Source organism: Aythya marila, assembly GCF_965140915.1.
Source record: "Aythya marila genome assembly, chromosome: 7".
NCBI lineage: Eukaryota > Metazoa > Chordata > Aves > Anseriformes > Anatidae > Aythya > Aythya marila.
The window spans coordinates 23780319-23804703 of record NC_139048.1 but is presented as its reverse complement, the minus strand read 5'-3'; the positions used below and the strand labels follow the sequence as shown (position 1 = coordinate 23804703).

The following is a 24385-nucleotide window of genomic DNA, read 5'->3' as shown; positions in this document are numbered from 1 at the left end:
TCTTTTATTTCCAGTAACCTCCTATGTTAGCTAGAAAACTATGTGGTAAAAGGAATAAAATAAGTTACACACATTTTAATTTTTCAGTGTTCTTTGAAAATTGCTTGTTCATTGTTAGTAGTGACAAATGTAGCTAAACAGATATTTGCACAGTAAGAAAACAATCCTGTGGAACACTTGGATGCTTATTTGAGTCATTCATTATATCTACAACTGAAATTATTGGACTAGAGGCAGAAACTATTGACTGAAATACTTTGTGTTATATTAGAAGAATCTGGTTTGACAATCATAATAGTCTTTTCTGGTCTAAAAATCTATGCATCTCATAGCTTTATCTTAGGCATTGCAGCTCAGAGAAACTGCAGGTCAGAAGCATACCTTAGTATGCATTTAGAAGCTGAAGATATGTAAACAGAAGAGACCTTTGATTTTGTGTGTATTTTTCTTCTAGTTAGAGTGATTTTTTAGGTAAACTAAATCTTTTGAAACTTTTTTTTTCCTTTTATAAATTGCAGTGTGTAGGATTCTATCCTATTCCAATCAGATCCCATGAGAAAATTCCTATATAAAAAACTTTTCCCAAGTAAAAGGTGAGTGACATGATAGAGACAAAATGGCAATTACTTCTTGAGTGTTCTATTCAGCAGCTTGCTCAATTAACTTTACAAGTCAGGTTCCAATTAAATGTGCAAAGTTAGAATGGAATTTACTGTAATACATAAGAAATCTACCCTATTTAAATTACTATTAATATCATTTAAATGTAAAGCAGTTTTATAATTATTTCATTTTAAAAGAAATCTTTCCCACATACATAAAACCTTCCCAAATATTACTTAGGAAAGAGATATGTACACAATTGTATGAGTAGCTCACACAGCTTTTGAAAACAGGAATTTTTGTTAGTGTTTTTATTACAGAATTTTCGTTTGTAGTTTTGATTCATAAACAAATGTCATAAATTTCTGTTCCTGGTGAGTTGGTGAGCCTGAAAGAGATAATGTCATCTTAGTAGTAAATGAGTCAAATTTGGGGTAGAAACAGTGAGAGAGTATAGCATGGGTCATTGTGTTACTAGTTATTAGTTTTGTTATTAGCATGTTATTAGTTTTCAAAGCCAGGCTATTCTTTATGGACCTGTTGTTGATAAGTACTCTTGAGTGAGACTCATCAAAATCTCTTCTATTTAACTTTGCTTAATTTTCACAGAATCACAGAATTTTCTAGGTTGGAAGAGACCTCAAGATCATCGAGTCCAACCTCTGACCTAACGCTAGCAGTCCCCACTAAACCATATCTCTAAGCTCTACATCTAAACGTCTTTTGAAGACTTCCAGGGATGGTGACTCCACCACTTCCCTGGGCAGCCTGTTCCAGTGCCTCACAACCCTTTCAGTAAAGAAGTTCTTCCTAACATCTAACCTAAAACTCCCCTGGCGCAACTTAAGCCCATTCCCCCTCGTCCTGTCACCAGGCACGTGGGAGAACAGGCCAGCCCCCACCTCTCTACAGCCTCCTTTAATATACTTATAAAGAGCGATAAGGTCGCCCCTGAGCCTCCTCTTCTCCAGGCTGAACAAGCCCAGCTCCCTCAGCCGCTCCTCGTAGGACTTGTTCTCCAGGCCCCTCACCAGCTTTGTCGCCCTTCTCTGCACCCGCTCAAGCACCTCGATGTCCTTCTTGTAGCGAGGGGCCCAAAACTGAACACAGTACTCGAGGTGCGGCCTCACCAGAGCTGAGTACAGGGGGACGATCACCTCCCTAGCCCTGCTGGTCACACTGTTTCTGATACAAGCCAGGATGCCGTTGGCCTTCTTGGCCACCTGAGCACACTGCTGGCTCATATTCAGCTGACTATCCACCATCACTCCCAGGTCCTTCTCTGCCTGGCAGCTCTCCAACCATTCCTCTCCCAGCCTGTAGCTCTGCTTGGGGTTATTGCGCCCCAGGTGCAGGATCTAGTGTGGATTTTGATCTAGTGTGGATTCATAGTAAGATACTTATTGACTAATTCAGGCTATTTTCAGTCTGACAACAGTTTCACTGCAACAAGGTTATTGCTGTGAGGATTACTGTGTCATCAGCTTATGGATGCATACATGATTACAGGCGCACTTTGGCACGTCATTAATTCCAGTACCAGAATGAAGTGCTCTTTGGACTTTTCCTCTGGGAATTATTCAGTTGATTCATCATCCATTTGCTAAGTGCAGGGTGTCGTGAATAACGTATTTGGGGTAGACTTGTTTCATCAGTTTTAGGCTTACACTTTATCCCTAGACATCGGTTTTGTAGCTTATTTGAAGAGTAATCATGAAACTTCTGAATTACCTGCAGAGTTTCAAAATGCAGTTTGCTGCAGACGGTTGTGCAGTCCATGCTATTAAATATTTTAGAGTGTAAAACATTAACTCAAAGACAGCACCTCATCTCTTTCACAGCTTTAAAACTAATTATTCAAGACTGGGAATTCCCCTTTCTCCCTTCTTTCAGTTCAGCTAGTATTAGTGGATATTGCCAGTAACCCCCCAGTCTTCATGTGGTCTGAAGATACCCCACTGGGGAGATATGCACATTAGTATAATTTGCCTCTAATATGTAGAGTTGTTTTGGCTGACTGATTCTGTGTTAATGGTGTTATGGGGGATAAACACTGTAGGCATAATGGATTTCATTTACAAACAGGCAATGAACTGATACTTCCAAACTCAAAACTTGAGAGCAGGATACTATAAGCACCCAGAAATAAAGTTACTCCAACCTGCCAGCTGTACTCCTACCATTGTCCAGTGTTTTTGTCTGTTTAGCTCAGATCGCTTTTCAGAGCTCTTTTTTAGGCTGTTTTGGAATGTCCCATTGTTATGCATGTTCCTGATTTTTTCTACTTTAAATAGACTTCTTCCCCACTCAAGCCTTTGACAATAAGCCTTTCAGCCTTATTTGCAAACAGTCTGCCTTTGTCACAGTGGTTTATACAAAAAATGCTACTCCCAGCTGCTGCTTGTTTCTTTGTAAGCCTAGTTACAAAAATTAAATATTTCTAAAATGTTTGATCTCTGTACAAAAGATAATTATATATTATATGTGTTTTCTAGAAAATATGAAGTAGTATCATATAGTGTCATGGTAATTTGACTATTAAGTTTTCAATATCATCTAGAGGGTCCTCCTTTTTCTAATGCCTTTTCATGGGCTTTATGCCTTGTTATGGCTTGATACTATGAACATAGGAAGAGATTATTATTAAATACCGTATTCTTTCTAGTGTGTTGAAACTCATTATTTGCAAGACAGGAAGTACAAAAAATCATTTAAAATGATATGGGTGTAGGAATCTAATAATAGTATCATTTGGGTCTTGAAAAGAGTAGAATTTTGTGAAAGTATTCATATACTGTGATGGTAAGGAAAACTGTCATTTTCTCTTCGTTTTTACTCACAGGTGAGCCTCACAGAGTAGGTAATACCCTGAGGTTTCTGAGAATCAAAATTTGATCCATTCTGTGTAATAATTACTTCAGCTATAAAACACAACCTCAGTAGTAATGTCCTACAAAAGATATAAAGGTTACATGATGAATTTTTACAAGCCACTTCTATTTGTAGACCAAGTAAGCTGAGCTTTTAAGCCTCACCATGCGCGCACACACACACACACATTTCAAATTCTAAAGGGAATTCTTTAAAATAGTGCAGGCTGTAGCAAATGCAGAACTTAATTTGTAAAGATTTTCTTCTTCTTCAGCAAAGTATACACTGAAGCTACAGTTTTTTGTTCTATTATTCAATGTTGTAGCAAGTAAAATATATCTCAAACATTTGCTGGTAGCAAAGGTTTTACTGCTAAATTTGAGTCTTCATTTTGAAATGTTGCAATGGATAGCTCATTAACTTCTCTTAAGATGCGGTGCATTTGAAATGAGGGATTTTTCTCTGACCACGCAATTATTAAAAAGTTGCTAGGGAGTGGAGTGATGGACAGTTTCAAAATGCACATAATTTTGAATTGTACCATTTGTGGGAACTACTGCAAGTGCAGCAGAGGGATATGTCTCTCCCAATGTGAGAACTATGATCTAAAATGATTATTCTCTTCTTTCAAATGGATCTGTAACTTAGAATTATTAAGTATAATTTTATTGCTTTTTTTTTTTTTTTTGCTTAGATTCCCAAATCCACTTTTTAAGTTAAGATTAATCTTCATATTTCTACATAGCCATTAATTAAAAAGAAACTATATGTTTGTGATGCACAGATAAGAAATATTTTCTACACTCGTGGCTATTTATGAACCTTACTGATGGAGTGAAAACTCAATAACCAAAGTTATTAAGCAGGTATTCTTTATTACAGCACTGGCTGTAGGTGGGGGGGGATCACTCTGCCTAGGGTTACTGGGAGTATGTTTGTGTTTATATTAGTGTGACAAATACATATTCATTTCATCTCCCCCCCACCCCCAGCAGTAAGTCAAGCCTCCGAAGAATCATTAATGTAGGTTCCCGCACCTATTCACATGCATACTGGAGTCCTTGGGTGGTCATCTGGTGTACTCTGGTGGTCTTCTGATGAAGGCTACGAGTCTTCTAAATTCCTGACCCTTCCTTTGACAGACTTCAGCAGTCAAGCTAGTTCTTTCTGGTTCTTTGCATACAGTTTTTTACTCCCTTATCTTTGGGGTTGTTAACATACTAGCTAGCTAAGACCTACAGAATCAACATCCTTTATTTTGTTCCCTGTCTCGTTACCAAGAGTAAAAAATAAAATACATTTAGCAACTTTCGTAGAGTATTGTGGAGAGAAAGTCTTGATTTAACACACATCTTTGCTTTTGAGGGGAACCTCTATACATTGAGAAGAGGAAGGTTGTGCCCAAATTTATATGTTTGCCAGGATCACGCTTTCCTTAAATTTCTGGAAAGAAAAAAAGAGGTTTATAGCACTGGAAGTAGGTGAAATGTGTCAATAAAGAAGGATATATGAGATGAAGCAACCCTAAACACAACTGTAACATCCACAGTAGTATATTTCACAATTTTAATGTAACTCTTACCTGCACTGTCTACTACAAATTTTCCTCAAAGCCTTATTTTATTTTTTTTTTAAGCTGTGCTTGTGTAGACTATGCTATGTACCTTTATTCATATGCCAAAGATCTGCAGACAATTTACTACCGGTTTGTCTCTCTTACTAATTTAAGCCCTTAATCCTTTATACTATTTTCTCTTGCATACTTCCTTTCACTGGCTTTTCAGTTGCCTGAGAATTGCTTATTCAGGCAACCTGAATTCAACACAAAATGCTATTTCTTTGTAAAAAATGCTACTTTTAATAGAGTGTAATCTATTATTATGCAGAATTATATGGCAGATCTTAATTTTTAGGAAAGATTGTGTGCTCTGCCTGTTCTTCTGGTTGAATTTTTGGAAATTGGGGTGGAGATAGAGACCATTATTACAGTAAATGATTTTACGTCATTAAGATTTACCAATTTAATCAGGCATATCCACAGTCTAGCTTATCTGGGTTATCAGATCTCTTGCCCATAATCTCTTATTTTTCACTAAGCGATGTGGGAGGTTGGAGGAATGAGAAGTTTATGATGTGTTTGTGTCTTTGGCAGTCTGGAAGAGAAAGTCATGCGTACTGGAACTACAAGAAGTGTTTTTTTTTTTTTTTTTTCCCCTTAGTTTTCAGCCTATATAAGCCTCCCATGGCTTCCTACCTAAACTAAGGCTTTCTGGTAGGATACTTCAACAGTTAAAGAATTAAATTTAAAACAATTTGAAAAAGTCATGGTTAGGATCTTGGAACTGTTAAATATGGAAGAACACTTCAAAGGTATTTGACATTTTGTATGCTACCTCCGTTCATTTCACTGGTCACTGTCGTTGGAAGTGAAATGCTATTATAATATGGATTATTCTTTACTTTCTTTACTATAGTCTTTTTTTTTTTCTTTAATGCAGGTTTAAGATTTTTAAGAGCCCTTAGGCTGATACAGTTTTCAGAAATATTGCAGTTTTTGAATATCCTTAAAACAAGGTAAGACATTTCCTTATGTATTGTGTATTGATGGCTGAACAGAAATGGCTTTTGTCTGTGGTCCTAGTAATATATGATTTTCTTTTGTGGGGAATAAAAATAAATAAATAAATAAGACACCTACTCATTATCTGTTCTTCAAAGCTTTTATTTTGCTTATGAATGATTTACCAGTGTAAGCATCTTTTTCCATGTTATCTGTAGAAGGTTTTATTTGGAATATCTGAATGCAGATAAACTAAAAGTTGAATGAATTACAGATTTCTTCATTGATTAGATATTATTTCTTTTCACATTATCAGTTAGTATTCGACTGCCTTGCCAAAACAGAAATAACAGAAATCAAAATTCAAACAATGGAATACAGCTAAATTTTTTTTTTTTTTGAAAAATAATAAGTTTTTACACTCAGATGTCTTTATTTTGTGCTCATTGTCATTAGCATTCCTTTCAAATAATATGTTATATTTCCCCAATTAACTTCCTGTTTTTTGCTGATTCTTTGAACCATTAATACATGATATTCATGTAAAAAAAGCATAACTTTAAAAAAAAAAAAAAAAAAGATTTTGAGCAACAAAAAAGGAACCTTCCCATGCCTCACAGTAGTAGATACTTTGCCTTTCATCATTTCCTAAATTACTCCATCTGAAGTATTGAACCTAACTTCCAGCAAGTACTCAATTCCATTTTGAACTCCTATGCTCTCTCTATCAGTTGAGGTGCATGTGTGAGGATTTAATATACAAATAGCTGTCTACATGCTATGTTAATAATAGCAGAGCATGCTCTGCTAGTTGTGGGCAAAAAAACCTTTCAGATTTGTAGGCAATCATGGTACACAGCTATTTCTTCATTCCTTAACCTTAAAATTATTTTCTGTGCTCTGGAACTGCCAAACTCTTGTCTTCAGCTATGTGACTATAAGAAATCCAGCTGTTGTCAAGTAGAGAAAATAATAAACGTAAAAGATATAGCCCGGTAGCTTAGAATGTTACAGGTTTGGTAAAGAAAGGAAATAATTTGTCCAGGAGCACAGACTATCCAGTAAGTTTGCAACACACTGAACAACCTCAACAGAAGACATATCAATCAACGGAAAAGTCCCAGAAACTCAGCAAGTTTTGGATAAAGGCTAAAAGTCCCTTTCAAATGTGGTAGATTTGTAAACCTCCAGATTCATAAATGAAGGGATATTGAATTAATTAAGTTCAGTTTATTCAGAGCTCACTTATTCAAGATTGACCTGTTCATTCAAAAATAACTCTTAGATTAGTTATCATCTCTGTAATTATCTTATCGGAATGCCCAAATATCTGTAAAACCCAAATGCTGACTATTTTATAAAGTTTATAAGGCAGAGCTTTCTGATGTGACTGTTTCAGTTTACTCAGCTGATAAAACCCCCAGCAGTTCATCAACAGTCAGTGTCTCAAAATACTTTTATATGTCTCTCCCTGTTCCTAGTTCTTCAGTAGAAGAATACCTTATCTGCTCTTTTTTGTATCTTACTTAATAAGCCTGAAATGAATGTAATAACTGGGATTACTATTGATGTTCACAAAGCAGCATTTTGTAAAGTGGATGAGTCAAACTACAACAAATGGACAAAAATTCTATTTATTTTAGAATAGTTTTTAGTTACATCTGACATGTGAGTGCCTTCTTTTTTATTTATTTTACATGGATTTGACTTGCAGAAAGAAAAAAAAAGTTTGTTACTATGACTGCTAAATTCAAATGAGAAATATTTTTTTTTCAGCATATTCTAAACTACCACCATAAATAAAAGCTATTTAGCAGAGGTGATCTGAGATAAGTGAACATGCTGTTACAGTACAAGAATACTATTTTCTTGGCCTATTTCTATTTCCGCATTATTAATCTTTCAGGGAAGCAAAAAAGCACTTTTTGCAAATGGTCAATCAGTAGTTTTGCAAGAGATAGAGCATTTAATCTATTGCCCTCATTATTATTATTACTTTTTGCTTAAATAAAATTTACTTACCTAAAATTGAGCAGTTTCAATTACAGTAGCCATTAAATCTTATTGTTACCTTAAACTCTTATTTTGTATAGCATACTTTTGACCAGTTACTGCAACATTGTTTTGCTGAGTTAAAAAATAAATAAATAAAATTCTCAAATTATGCTCAGTTTTTTTGTTTTTTGTTTTAAAAAGGAAGAAAAATAATTTTCACCTTTTCTTGCAATCCATTTCTAATTTTCAATGAATTTTTCAACATCATAAATGATATTACAGGAAAAGAAATTGAACATGTATATAAAATTATGAAAAATAATAATAATTAAGATAGTTCTTTGTTTAAGGTGAGATGTATTCATATGAAAAATATGGAAAGGATTAATCTAAAGGTATTTTAGTGTGCTTGAAACTAATAAAAAATAACTGCTGACAGGACAAGAAACTCATAGGGTATGAAGGGCACTGCTATGTTTTTAATATTTGGTGCAATTAGAGAAGCAGCTCTGTCCTCCTTGTCCTATTTCCTTCATTAAATAAAAGATTTTACTTTAAATGCAAATTACTACTGGTTACTGATGGGGATATGAGGATTAAAGGAACACATCTCAGTCACTCAGTACACAAGAAAGGCCATGTGAAATACTAGAGTCCAAAGGAAGAAGTTAAACACTGCAAAAACAGAGGCAGTGAGAAGGCTAGCAAAATAGTGATAATTATGAGAATATATTAAAAATTATCAATTATATTTAAAAAGAATCTATATGAAAAAAGCAAAGCTTGACAGTGGCCTATTAAGAGACCACTCTGCCTATGATCTATTTGTTTCCCTAGTTTGAAATAAAGCGAATCTTACTCATATTTTTTTTTTTAGTTCCCATGTTTATGAAATATAATGAATTGTCTGTTGTTGAGTTGAAATTTTCTCTCCTCCACTTCACTGTTTTCTAATATTTTTCAACAAAACTACAGGGACTTAGGACTCACAGTTAAGGGATTTTGCACAGATGTTGGAAAGAGCTTAAAGAGCAGGAAAATGTTTGTGACTAATCCTTCATCTATATTTAGACTGTGGTAGAAACAGGAGTATTTCATAGAGGACAGAAAAGGTGCAATTTTTAATAAACTTGCAAAATTGTTACAGACAAATTATGTTAATAGTTATCTTCAATGACTGCTAGCATTTACTTGTATTACAGTAATATGTGGAGACCAGCTGACGCATTATTACATCAGGAGTTTCTCTATTTATGATTTTGTTTAATCTTAGAACATATGGGTTAGAGTCTTGTGTTATGATTGAATGCGATCATCAACAAAATATGAATGTTAATCAACCATACCTCCAGAAAGTGAAACAGGGAATGTTTTGATGTGCATGAACATCAATTAATTGCAAAACTGAAGTTATAGCATCAGAGTTTTGAGTACAATAATCATTATAGCAACTGTGCATCTTTCCTAGTCCCTACAGATGCCCATTTCATCAACTGTAATTCTTAAAAGAAATCTCCAGTGGAGCTAATGTCTGCCTTATTTCCCAGGTTCATTTCTCAACTTTGTTTAGAAATTAATGCATGGTAGTAATACACATTGATAGTGAGTTCTTCCCTATTTTTCTTCTTTTGGAACATATTGCTTTGGGGAAAATAGGGATTTTTCTGAGGCTTCGCTCTTTCTTAGATGTGTTTCCAAAACCAAAGGACAGCTGCTTTCAATACAATTTCATGAATGGTTAAGATCATTTAGACATAATAATACATGAACTTCAGTTCATTGAATATTTATTGAACATCCTTCCTAGCTTTTCAAATCATAGTGATTTTTGTAAAAACAGAGGGACCAAGCTTTACCTAAACCTCATCCAGAGGCTGTTAAGTATGGCATTTTCCTGCTGAACTCAGAGTGAGGTACTTGCTTCAAAATCAATTCTGACTACAGTAGGGCATATACTACTTAGTGAGACTAAAAAGAGTTTGTTTCATTTCTCTGGAAGGTTTCTTTTTTTATTTATCTTGTTAGGAGTCCAGATGTAGCTAAGGTTTCTGTTCATCCTTCTGCTCTCAGATCCATTTGAACTTTTGTAGTTTGTTTCCTTTTCAATCCATTTGTTAGCTCTTTCAAACCATCTAAATTACACAAATGCGATCGCTGCAAAGTCAAAAATAATACATGTTTCGCATAAGCCATTGATTAAGGTTTATTTAGGGAGCTTGGTTCTGTTCAGAAATCATCATGAGAATCTTTCAGTGTCTAGATTATACAGTTTTATGCAAGTACATAGTAAAAACGAATGATAAATATCAGTATACATTACTTTTTTTTTTTTTTTTTTTTTTTTTTTTTACCCTCCACAGTAATTCCATCAAGCTTGTGAATCTGTGCTCTATATTTATCAGCACATGGCTGACAGCAGCTGGGTTCATACATTTGGTAAGTATGTTTGAAAATATTTCTTCGGCTTTTTTCATGGATCACCTGCTATTTGAGTTACTCTATTACTTGAAATTTTCTTGCTCTGATTAACCCCTTGGTACATCTACTGAGTACAATTAAAAAACAAACAAACAAACAAAAAGACATCACAGTTTCCAATTGTTAAGACTTTTACTCAAAATTTGTTCTGAATAGTAAGTAATACGTCATTAACATTTTATTTGGGTTCAGCAGTAGTTAAGTATGAGGCTTGAACTGATGCAACTTCTTGAACGATTGCAATTTACCAGTAGGTGGCAATGTTTCCTAAGTAACTACCTGAAAGTGCTTCCTGGAAGGGATTGGTAGAGTCTGAATTGAGTGAGGTCCTGGTAAATCAATGGTTGTACCAGGAAAATTAAAATAAAATAAAATAAAATAATCTGTATTTCCACCAGAAGTAACAGGATTGCTAACATTCGGGATAGCATGCCTTCTGTTTTGATCTTAAATTTCATTTTTTTAGATGTATCCTTCACTAAATACAGATATTTTTTTTTTCATACATTTTTATCCTGCTCTTAAAAATGCCTGGAAAATGTAAGATACTTAGTATAGAATTATGTATGTTTTCATAAATTTTAATATTATTTTATATGAAAGATATATGTCAATTGTATTCATTTAAAACCATAAGCTTTTCCTAAATTATTAAATCAATATAATTAAATATGTTTAAGTATTTGAAGTATTTGTCCACTAAGGACAAAGGATGCGGACTAGAGGACTTGTCCTCTAAGACCAACTTAGAATCAGGAAAATTTTGAGGTGCTAGTAGTAATAAGTTATTCTGGAATGGTTTTGGAGTAATATTATAATTTGATGATAATCATGTTAATCTACAGTAATTTAATTGACTTTACTTGAATTACCTTGTGATATGTTGTGGTGGTTTTACCGTGCTGGGCAGCTAAACCCCACAACCGCTCTCTCACTCCCCCTCTTTTTAGATGAGGAGGGGGAGAAGTAAAGCAAAGAACAACTCATGGGTTGAGATAAGGATAATTTAATTAAATAAAATAAATTAATTGTTTAATAATTAAACAATTAATAATAATAATTAAATAAATAGTATTATGAACTAAACAATTTAACTAAAGAGAAATAAAAAGGGAAAGGGGAAAAGGGAAAATAAAAAAAAGGGGGGGAGGAAAACAAACAAATAAAACAAATGAAGGCTATGTGGAAGTGCGGAGGAAAGAAATTACTCTCTACTTCCCACAAATGAGCGATGATTGACCACGTCCTTGAAGAAGGGCCTCAACACATGTAGCCGGTGTTCGGGAGGAGGACCGACATTTTCACGAGAGCCCACCCCTCCCCTCTTCTTCCTGTTTCCACCTTTTATTGCTGAGTGTGACATCACATGGTATGGAATATCCCTTCGGTTGGTTTAGGTCAGCTGCCCTGGTGATGTTTCTCTTCTCACTTTTTGCCCACCCCCTAGGAGGGTTAGAGAGAGGCCCAATGCTGTGCCACTGCTGCTCAGCAGTAGACACAACACTGGTGTGATAACACTGTTGTTCCAGCTACAAGTGCAGAGTACTGCACTGTATGGGCTGCTGCCAGGAAAGTTAACATTCCAGCCAGACCCAGTACATATGTTCACCTATATAACGTGAAATTCAGTTGTTTATCTTCTAGTTATCCCAGAATTCATTTAGAATAGAATAAAATAGTTTAGTTGGAAGAGACTTTGAAACATCAAGTCAAGCTCCCTGGACACTTCAGAGCTAACCAAAAGTTAAAACATATTATTAAGGACATTATCTAAATGCCACTTGAACATTGACAGGCATGGGGCATCAACTGTCTTGCTAGGAAGCCTATGTTTGGGTGTGTTTGATCACCCTCATTGTAAATAAATTCTTCTAGTGTGTAGCCTGAAAATTCCCCTGGCACAGCTTTGTGCCATTCACAAATGTCCTGTCAATGGTTACCAGGGAGACATGTTTAGCATTTAATTTTCACTCTTAGGAAGTTTCAGATGTTTTGTTATGTGTTGTGTGTGTGTGTATATATATATATATATATATATATATATATATATTTAAACACCTCTGCTGTAGGAATTCTCAAACTCCAAGCATCCTACTGTGGAACAACTTTTAATAGAAATTATAGAGGGTATACTCCTTTCCCATTGATAAAGTTATAACTTAACTTACCTTTGTCACATACAATAGCTTTCCAATAATGATTAGTAAAAATGGTTGTGTAGTAGTGCATCATGAAACTCAGCATATCACTAATGCTATTAATAACTGCATGTTTCAAAACAAAAACATTAAGCAGTATGAATGCATTAGAAGTAACATAGACTGGAAAATATCTGAACAAACTGGTATGAAATGAACCCTATTGTTCTTTTTAAATAAATAATTTATACCTGTATTATTTAGTAGTGATTGGGAAAAAACATGTTGTCCCTAAACAGTATTAGTGACAAGACTACACATATTGACAGAAGAACTATAAGGCTATAATAAGGGCAGGCTTAGGTTCTCTGTTTCTTCAAAATAAATCACAGGAAAGCATTCAGAGTTTATATTACATGGCCACTTGCCGAGGCGATTGGCTCCAGGGCAGACGCGTTCTGCAGCGGAGCGGGGGATCGGACAGGCAGGGCTAATTTTGCTGGCACTCAAGGGAGCCGCCAGGACGTGGCAGCCCTTGCGAGGGAGGTGAACGAGGTGAGAAGGAGGCGTAGGCAGAGCCAGCAGCGCCCCCTCCCCGGCTGTTCGAAAGCTGCCCCTAGGGAGCGCGAGCGACCAGGAGCGTGGCAGTTAACAGGACAGGGAAACAGGGCATGGTGTGGCAGTTCGCGCAGGCAGGGCAAGCAGGAAAGGGAAGGGCAGTGCGTTCCCCCCCACCCATACGAACACCTCCTCTAACGGCGGTCTACCGCTAGCTCAGCTGCAATGGTGTACATCAGGCATAGTGCGCTCTCCAGGAAGCCTGTACACACCCAGACCGACTGCCCGCTCAAAACTGCAGCAGTTCAGGTCTCCGGGTGCAGGCAGTGCCTGAGCCTGTTGCTACCACCTGCGGGGGGCAAAGAGACTGTGTGCATGAGGTGCGAGCAGGTGGACGACCTGGTCCACCTCGTGGCAGAACTCAAGGAGGAGGTCGAGAGGTTGAGGGATATCAGGGAGTGTGAGCGGGAGATAGACTTGTGGAGCGACTCCCTGTGCGGCCTGAAGGACAGGTACCGGGGTGAGACACCCCAAATGGGGGTGGACCCCCTGCCCTGCTGCTGTTGGGCAGAGGGAGGGGACCTAGGAGTTGAGGAGGAATGGAAACAGGTCCCTGCTCAACATTGCAGGCGATGCCCTCCCCCACCAGCCCCATCTTCACAGATGCCCTTACGCAACACGTTTGAGGCCCTGGAGCTTGAGAGACTGGCAGCTGAGGAAGAGGTAGAAAGTCTACCCAGGAGGATGCCTAGGGCGAGGAAGTTGACTCCACGCCTCAGGACTGCCTCCACCAGGACAGAAAGAAGGGTGATTGTTGTGGGCGACTCCCTTCTCAGGGGAACAGAGGGATCTATTTGTCGGCCTGACCCTACCTGTAGGGAAGTCTGTTGCCTTCCTGGGGCCAGGGTCAGGGACATTGCCAGAAAGCTTCCCAACCTGCTTCACCCCTCTGACTATTACCCTCTTTTAACAGTCCAGGCTGGCAGTGATGACATGGAAGAGAGAAGCCTGCAGAACATCAAACAGGACTTTAGGGGACAGGGACGGTTAGTGGATGGAGCGGGAGTACAGGTGGTGTTTTCGTCCATCCCTACGGTGGCAGGGAGGGGTACAGAGAGGACACGGAAAGCCCACCTGATAAACACGTAGCTCAGAGGCTGGTGCCAACACAGAAATTTGACCTTCTCTTCACAAACAGAGAAGGACCGGTGGGAGATGTGATGGTTGGAAACTGTCTTGGGCAGAGTGACCATGAAATGGTAGAGTTCTCCATTCTCGGAGAAGCCAGGAAGGGGACCAGTAAAACTGCTGTATTGGACTTCTGGAGGGCCGACTTTGAACTGTTCAGGACACTGATAGGTAGAGTCCCTTGGGAGGAGGTTTTGAAGGGCAGAGGAGTCCAGGAAGGCTGGGCGCTCTTCAAGAAGGAAATCTTAATGGCACAGGAGCGGTCTGTCCCCACGTGCCCAAAGACGAGCCGGCGTGGAAGAAGACCGGCCTGGCTGAACAGAGAATTGTAGCTTGAGCTTAGCAGGAAAAAGAGGGTTTACAATCTTTGGAAAAGCGGGCAGGCCACTCGGGAGGACTATAAGGATGTTGCGAGGCAGTGCAGGGACAAAATTAGAAAGGCCAAAGCTCATCTGGAGCTCAATCTGGCGACTGTCATCAAAGACAACAAAAAAATGTTTTTACAAATACATGAATGCAAAATGGAGGACTAAGGAGAATCTCCATCCTTTACTGGATGCAGGGGGGAACTTAGTTACAAAAGATGAGGAAAAGGCGGAGGTGCTTAATGCCTTCTTTGCCTCAGTCTTTAGCGGCAATACCGGTTGCTCTCTGGATACCCAGTACCCTGAACTGGTGGAAGGGGATGGGGAGCAGAATGTGGCCCTCACTATCCATGAAGAAATGGTTGGTGACCTGCTACGGCACTTGGATGAATGCAAGTCGATGGGGCCGGATGGGATCCACCCGAGGATACTGAGAGAACTGGTGGAGGAGCTGGCCAAGCCGCTTACCATCATTTATCGGCAGTCCTGGCTATTGGGGGAGGTCCCAGTCGACTGGCGGCTAGCAAATGTGACGCCCATCTACAAGAAGGGCCGGAGGGCAGACCCAGGAAACTGTAGGCCTGTCAGTTTGACCTCAGTGCCAGGGAAGCTCATGGAGCAGATTATCTTGAGTATCATCACGCAGCACTTACAGGGCAAGCAGGCAATCAGGCCTAGTCAGCATGGGTTTACGAAAGGCAGGTCCTGCTTGACGAACCTGATCTCCTTCTATGACAAAGTGACGCGCTGGGTGGATGAGGAAAAGGCTGTGGATGTGGTCTACCTTGACTTCAGCAAGGCTTTTGACACCGTCTCCCACAGTATTCTCCTCAAGAAACTGGCTGCTTGTGGTTTGGACTGGCATACGCTTTGTTGGGTTAGAAACTGGCTGGACAGCCGGGCCCAAAGAGTCGTGGTGAATGGAGTCAAATCCAGCTGGAGGCCGGTCACTAGTGGTGTTCCCTAGGGCTCGGTACTGGGGCCGGTCCTCTTTAATATCTTTATCGATGATCTGGATGAGAGGATTGAGTGCACCCTCAGTAAGTTTGCAGATGACACCAAGTTAGGTGTGTGTGTCGATCTGCTCAAGGGTAGGAAGGCTCTGCAGGAGGATCTGGATAGGCTGGACCGATGGGCTGAGGTCAGCTGTATGAAGTTTAACAAGGCCAAGTGCCAGGTCCTGCACCTGGGGCGCAGTAACCCCAAGCAGAGCTACAGGCTGGGAGATGAGTGGTTGGAAAGCTGCCAGGCAGAGAAGGACCTGGGAGTGATGGTGGATAGTCAGCTGAATATGAGCCAGCAGTGTGCTCAGGTGGCCAAGAAGGCCAACGGCATCCTGGCTTGCATAAGAAACAGCGTGGCCAGCAGGTCTAGGGAGGTGATCGTCCCCCTGTACTCAGCTCTGGTGAGGCCGCACCTCGAGTACTGTGTTCAGTTTTGGGCCCCTCGCTACAAGAAGGACATGGTGGTGCTCAAGAGATCCAGAGAAGGGCGACGAAGCTGGTGAGAGGTCTGGAGAACAAGTCTTACAAGGAGCGTCTGAGGGAGCTGGGCTTGTTCAGCCTGGAGAAGAGGAGGCTCAAGGGCGACCTTATCGCTCTCTACAGGTACCTTAAAGGAGGCTGTAGAGAGGTGGGGGTTGGCCTGTTCTCCCACATGCCTGGTGACAGGATGAGGGGGAAGGGGCTAAATTGTGCCAGGGGTGTTTTAGGTTGGATCTTAGGAAGAACTTCTTTACTGAGAGGGTTGTGAATGGGCTGCCCAGGGAAGTGGTGGAGTCACCATCCCTGGAGGTCTTGAAAAGACATTTCGATGTAGAGCTTAGCAATATGGTTTAGTGGAGGACTTGTTAGTGTTAGGTCAGAGGTTGGACTCGATGATCTTGAGGTCTCTTCCAACCTAGATAATTCTGTGATGCTGATATATATATATATCTTTATCAGTAGAGTTGATTTTTGTTACTTCTTTAGTTATTAATAATATATTTTCTTGTACATTTTAGGTGGAGAACTCAGGGGATCCATGGGAAAATTTCCAAAATAATCAACAGCTAACATATTGGGAATGTGTTTATTTACTGATGGTTACAATGTCCACTGTTGGTTATGGAGATGTTTATGCAAAAACAACCCTTGGTCGCCTTTTCATGGTCTTCTTCATCCTTGGAGGATTGGTAAAATAATAATTTTATTACTTATTATTTATTCCTTCTACATTAAAACTTGACCTTTTATATCTCAGTGCTATAATTGAAGAAATAATAATATATGGCTTAGTAAATTAAAATTAATTATTGAACTCTTAAATAAGTTTGACGCACACCATATTTTATTTTGTAGATTAATATTTGGCAGAGCTTGTCAGGTAGTGGAGTCAGGATTGTTATTGTCCCACTTAAATGCATAATGCATGTGAATACATGAAGTGCTTTAGCCTTTCCACTTATAAACTTATTCCTAGTTTTTTACTTTCCAGTGACCGAGTGTAGGGCATTTTTTGAGGATGCTGTTGTTACTTAGAGACACTTTGCGGTTTCAGAAGTCTACCCACCCTTCTGTGTTCCTTCCCAGAATTCCAACAAACACTGTGGCTTTGGACTGCCTTAAAGAGCAGCTTGCCGGATCCTGGTGGCAAACCACATTCTCTTTAATTTCAAACATCCTTTCATGTCATGTAGTACAATTTTAACTCACAGTTTATCACACAAACCATGGCCATAACCAGAATCCTTTTATATCAGCAAATTCTGGTGTTCTTTGTCCTGTACATACATAGCAACAAAGTTGCTACTTGTCTTGTGTCAACTTTTCTATTATATATCAATATTAATAATATTATGGGGCCTGTTGCAATGTTTCTCTCTAAAACAGCAAGGTTTATTCACACAGTGCAAGGTAAGTTCTTTACAGATGACTAACAACATATGTTAATTGACATACATACACATGTATTGTTATTTTATTCTTATATATTGATTTCACATATACATACATCTTACAAAGGTGATATGTATATAACTGATGTTATGAATGCCATATATGTCAGACGCACACACACACGTATATATATATATATATATATATGTATTCCCATCTATGTTTATTGACATGAAGAGAGAGACCATGCTAACTGGCAGTAGCTCTTCGAAGTATCCAGCCACAAGGAAGATGTTTGTTGGACAAAACATGGCAGAATATTTTTTTTTTCTCCTTAAACCCTTTATTAATTATTATTTTTTTTTCCTATCACATGTTATTCCAATCCTTTTAAAAAACATAAACTTTTGTGTTTTTTTTCCCTTTTTTTTTTTTTTTTTTGGGGGTGGTGGTGGTGACTGTTTTGTTTCTCAGCAGGGGCATTGACCCTCACTACATCTTTTTGTGTTTGTTTAAATCCTAATCACAGGGGAACAAGTCTGTCTTTTAAAATAGAAATGCAACCATTATGGTACTACTTGGTTTTGGTTTTGGTTTTTGCAGTGGAGATGGATAGTTTTTTTCCCCTCCCCTTTACAGGAAGAATTAAACATAACTGTACTTTATGATTAATTACAGTTTGAATTCATTTTGTTCTTGTTTTGTTTTGTGAGCCCATTTTCCCTCTTTTTACCATTTTCTTAATTTATAAAGTATGCACCTTCTCCAAGACCAACTTTTACATTGAACCCTCATGTTTTGTTTGATAAGAACTTTTACTTTTTTAAAATTTTCTTTTTTAAACACCTTCCCAGATCTAATTCTTTCGCATTTTCAGATCTTAAAGATATATATATCTTCTGAAAATATTCATCATCCCCCTTTCTTTGGCCTCTCTTTTTAGTCTTTTCTTCTGTCTCCTATCTTCTTCTTAGGCCATGTTTGCCAGCTACGTCCCTGAAATCATAGAGTTAATAGGAAACCGCAAGAAATATGGTGGTTCCTATAGTGCGGTTAGTGGAAGAAAGTAAGTATCCCAAGAGGCTCTGCTGCCTCTGCTGCAGTAGAACACTCTCTGCATGCCATTTTCTTTTTCTTTTTTTTTTTTTTTTTGTTTCTTTTTTTTTTTGTTTGTTTGTTTTTTTTGTTTTTTTTGTTTCATGCATGTAGGCAATGTTTGCTCGCTACGTGCCAGAAATTGCTGCTCTCATCCTTAATCGGAAGAAATACGGCGGGACTTTTAACTCAACTCGAGGCAGAAAGTAAGTCAAAAAAAAACAGGTGTGGTTGTGTGACTTTGAACAGCCCCTGAAGGTGGTAATAGCTGACTTACAGCTTAAAAGGCTGTATTCTTTGATATCAGATGTTACCACTGGAGAATTGTCACACTACAGAGACCTGGGCTATGCTGTGGTACAAGTCACAACATTTTGGCCCTTCTTCAAGAAAACCTGGATACCACTCAGACTACAAAACTCCAGTTTGCTGTTGTAAAAAATAAGACATTTATGTTGATCAGGTTATTCCATAACTCTGTCAGGCAATTAATAGTGCTGTTTGAATAAGAAAAACCTTCAGTAGGAAATCTTTCAATATGAAAAATATTGAAACAGATTCAGATTTCATGCACCAACTATCAACTGTAAATGGATATTGCACAAAATCATAGTTTTAGGATCTATGACGAGGGGTTTTTAAAGTGATCTCTTCCACTAACCTTGTAAAGTCTATCTTAAGAAGAGAAAGTAGTAGCTTTAGGATCAGTGAAGTATGATAATAATTTTGTCTTCTAGCAACAGCTACCTTTATTAGACCACATTAGCTCATTTCATTTCTTTTGAAAGCCTGTTTCTTTACCAAGTTAAAACTAGCTTATTATGGCATTCCCAGCATCTAGACCTGATGGCGTATAGCCTTTAATGAACTAGATGTACTTATAGATATATTATTTTCTTCTTTATATCACCATTAACGTTGCCATCCTCTGTGTCATTACATATCATTATGAAATTCACTTTTCACTATAAAAAAATACATCTGCCCTGAACAACAAGTTATATGAAATTGCTTCCATAGAACAATAGGAAAGATCTCCAAGAAACATATCTAATTAATTGTCCCTCTCTGTACTTCAAGCAGAAGTTTCACCTTGTTCCTTTCAAATTATCACCCATGCATCATTTCATAGATGTGCATTATGGTAAATTCTTTCTCCTCTTTGTGGAGCAGAAAGACTGCAAATTCCCCATAGAACTAATTCAAGAGTACTGATTTACATCGCCAGGTAGATCGATCCTTTTTTTGTTGTTGTTGGTGTTAGTTATATCTTATAGTAATGTTTAACGAATAATAAGCATATAAATGACAACTTCAATAATTCTATTTTTAAGCTACCCTCAAATGTCTAAAGTGTTGTGTTTTGTTTTTTGTTTTGTTTTTTTGTTCTGTTTTGCTTTGTTTTTTCTTTTCTGGCCAACACTAATGTTGGAAACTTGCACTGTATTTCTGAAAGAAGTGTCATTAATTTCCCAGAATGTTTATTTGTAACAGAGGCCTACTCAGCTTCATACTTGTATTCATACCTGTTTTCTCAAGAGAGGTTTTCTAAATGGAGAATTGACGTTTTTGGTTTTGAAGCTACAAAAGAGTTATGGCAGATGTAAATGTGGCTTTAAAACTATTTTGCATACAGAGTTGTAGTCTCCCCCCTTCTACATTGTCACTAGTACCTAGCATTGCTCAGATGTCTCTGAACTTGGACTCGATCTTCAGTCAGAACCCCATATCCTGAAAACCTCAACTCTAGATCAAAGACTTCCTGATAGCTTTGGGGCATTCTTCATTTTAATTTCTCACCTTTTCTTTTTGTCTTTATATGCACTATCTGTTTGTTTTTAGCTCACTGTCATTAGTGCTTTCTCTGCTGACCTCTACTGCCCATATAACTTGCCGATTGGAACTCATCTCTGTCATCAACATACTAAATGTTCAATTTACTTTATGCATTGTTTTCTGGTTCAAATGTTAATTACTAAGTAGTTAAAAGAAGTCTTTTGCTCATGTGGGTCTTTCATCAGAGAATCTAAGCTTGGGAACTGCACAGTAAAAAGCTATTAACAATCCCTGTTTGATGTTGCTTTTGCAGTCAGTAGAACAAGATTGATGAAATGTTATGTTTGGCCAAAATTTAAGTTTTCATTTAGAATTCAGTGATGAGAGAATGGATTGTCAGAACCAATAAGTTTTCCTTTGCTTGGGATATGGACATGTGGTAGTAATTAGCAATATAAGGTCTTTAGTTGAACAACCAAGCATAGATTCTGGCAGCAAACATAATGAGAAACTACAGTTGTTCTATTTCTAGTGTCAGAAAATTTTCAGATAAAATTAAATGCATGTAGAAAATGAAAGCAGCTGAATTTTGTTGAAAGGGATCGTTTCAACTCTTAAAATAGCAAAAGTGTGCACTTTTAATTCTTTATCCAAAATAGATAAGTACATGGAATCTGTAGTATTTATATATATAATGTGTCCTCATGAATTATGTCTGTGGAATAACATGCTTCCATATGACTACTAAAAATCTAGATGGGTAGTTAAAATTAACATATGATTTCATATCTTTTAAGGATTGCACTATATGCTTTATTATTACAAGGACAGTCTTACTAAAGAATTGTAGCTGTTGAACTGGGAGATGGAATGTATGCATAAAAAGTTCTACAGGCTCCACTTCCTAAAGGGAGAAAAAAAAAAAAAAGAAAACACCAGCAATTTTAATCTCACATTTCATTTTATTTTTCAGCCAGTAAGGTCCCCAAAGGTCTCATAAACTAGGAATAATTTCCCACAATAAAGATACATACTTCTCTCTCTGTATGCAGTTATCACTGGTTAAATCTACTACTAGATAGCTTTGTTAGAAATTTCCACAGGGATTTTTTTTTATTTATTTTATTTTTAATATGATTTACAATCTGTGCTTAATAATATATTTCTGTAATGAGACTTCTAAGGTCTCACAGAATGTAAAGTAGGAATATTATTACAGCCTTTGACTGAAGTCTCATCTGTTAAAACAGCAACAGTACTTGCTGTTGCATATAAAGCAAAATGCACACCAGCATATCTATACAAAATGTGACTAAGATCAAACATACACATTTGATGACAGGTGTCATTTGATAATTAATTGTCACAATTGCAACCAAGTGGGGAAAAAAAAAAAAAAAGAAAAAAGGAAAGAAAACAAACAAACAAACAAAAGTTACCCAAAAGGATAATAATCCTTGTCTTGAATTTCAGATTTGTAAACAGTGAGATCTGATAGGTAATGAGATTTCTGTTAAACAGCTGCTTTGCTACTGTGCACAGATAAGTTCATCAGAACACTCTCTAAAGTTTTAGTCAGTAGATAAAAAAAAAAAGGGCTTTCTAAGTTTAGTTAGTTTAGTTTTACGCAAAACAATTTTTTCATGCTAGAATCACCACTAAATACAAATGACATGGAGAAGACCATTGATATTAAAATAAATATAAATCTAAGATATCTAAGATGTAACTGTAAAATAAAATTCAGACGTAAGAAGCAATCAGAACTTGAAAAATATTGTTTTTAAATGTTCATAAGAGGTATCTTATGATAACAATAGAGTAACCTCCTTAATTTTCTAGTTTTCTACGTAGTTTCTGTTATATCACGTGAGCCACTACTGCTCACATCAGTCAGTACTGCTGTTTCTACTTCCTGTCTTTCCATCCATTTCTGTGGATTAATTCTGTAGTATATGATTTTACATTTTGTGGAAATAATTTTTGCAAAGCAGATAATGCATATTATATTCTATATATATTATCCAATGTTTTACTGATATAATAAAATACTTTAAGTATTATAGAAAAATACTATTTATTGTAATAGACTGGTAACTACCTGACAGAATTTTTGTGAGACTTATGTGAGTCACGTTTATGCTTTCTGAAGATGATGAATGCTTTTGAAATACACAGTAGACAAAAATTTATAATGAAAGTTAAACTCTAATTAATTGTTTCATCACTAAGCATAATGTCATCACAGTGAAAAATATCTGCAATATTCTATAGGACATAGAATCTTATTAGCATAGACTTACATAAAATCTGCTTAATGCAGAAGGTGAGAAAATAAAGTAAATGTTCAGTAAATTAGTGAAAAACTATTATTATTAATAACTAGTGTTTTTAATAGACAAAATACTGGAGATAAAAGCTAGATTTAACAAGTTATGGGGTGGAGAAGGAAAAGATATGATCTATTTATTACAATATTATAAAAGTTCTACAAAGGTCTAGATTAGACATCAATTTAGAAAATAATATGTATCTATATATAAAAGCAGGAGAGGTTTTACAATTTTTCTTTTTGGTTGGTTGGTTTTGACATTTGTTTTTATCACTAACAAACCGAAATGATATACAGTTTGAATGTTTATGATATTAATATTTGCCATTCTTCTGAATAATTTTGAGACCATCAGCCAGTTCCGTACATGCTATCCACATTTAGCTCTTTTCTCTTTAAGACTTACAGGATGCCTTACTCTTTTCAGGATCTCAGGATCTTTGTTACATGCCTGTAGAGCTCATGAAATAGTATTGAAGGGGTCCTTTTTTAACTGAAGTATCATAGAGGGATGAAAAGGTCATGCTATTATGAATTTCATTGTGCTGGTAGACTATTATTTTTTAGACTAAGAGCAATAAGCTTACAGGTTAGCTCATGTTAACCTATATACATCTGGAAGGATGGAAGAGTGATCACTTTGGCTTTGGATGCTTTTCCAAAGTGCTCCATCTAACCTCTTAACTATAGAATTCAAGCTTTAAGTCATACATGAGTGACTTTTGAATTTTTGAGTGACTTACTGAATTTTTCTTCAATAAACTTTTGGTTTGGGGATCACTAAAATTTTGCTAATGTGCTTTTTCTGATGTTTGGAGCTTACACTTTCAGTCCTACCCGGAATAGGGCTTTAAAAATAGTCTGTTATTCCTATTAAGCCATACATATATAAACACATATTTTCTTATTTCTTGTTAACCTTCATATTATCCAGGTCTGGTCTGAGATTTGGTTGAAGATTCAGATATGTTTTACATCTGATAATTTGTAATTAACTTTTTATTCAGAATTTACTCATTTATTTGAGAATCAAGATTGTTCCTAGTAAGTTTTTTCATTTTTGTATTTATGCATTCATATATTCAGACTGGATTTTAATTCTGTGAAGTATTTTCCATTTGAAGGCATTATCTTTTTGTAAGTTAGCCTGCACAAAGCTCTAGAAAACAGATGGAAACAACACTGGTAAACTGATGAACTGAAAGAGGCTCTGGATAACTTAATGTGTTTTTTGTTGTTTGTTTGTTTCTTTCTTTTCCATTATTTCCTCTGCATTTAATTATTACTTTTTAATTTATTGGTCTAAAATGTTTTTTCTTTTGTATGCAATGTTCCTATCAGCTCCAATGAAAACTCTTTATGAGGCAACAACATGGCTTCACATGAATATAGACAGTGAAAGGGAATTTTATTATTTTTTGTTGCCCTGATAGTAAATAAACTAAATTTTGTTAAATTTTCAAAGGATGTTTTAAATGATCTTTACATATTACTCTAGTTAATGTTCAAGATTAAACATTGTATTTTAATGCCATCACAGTTCTTTACTG

General features: G+C 36.9%; 1 protein-coding gene across 1 annotated transcript in view; it reads left to right on the top strand.

Moving 5' to 3' along the window:
• The window catches only part of KCNMA1 (potassium calcium-activated channel subfamily M alpha 1), a 464321-nt gene that overhangs the window by 301396 nt on the left and 138540 nt on the right, over nt 1-24385 (top strand). The window contains exons 6-9 of the mRNA XM_082764953.1: nt 5973-6048; nt 10390-10465; nt 16759-16929; nt 18607-18698. Coding sequence (XP_082621079.1) covers nt 5973-6048; nt 10390-10465; nt 16759-16929; nt 18607-18698 — 415 coding nt within the window. The remainder of the gene's footprint in view (nt 1-5972; nt 6049-10389; nt 10466-16758; nt 16930-18606; nt 18699-24385) is intronic.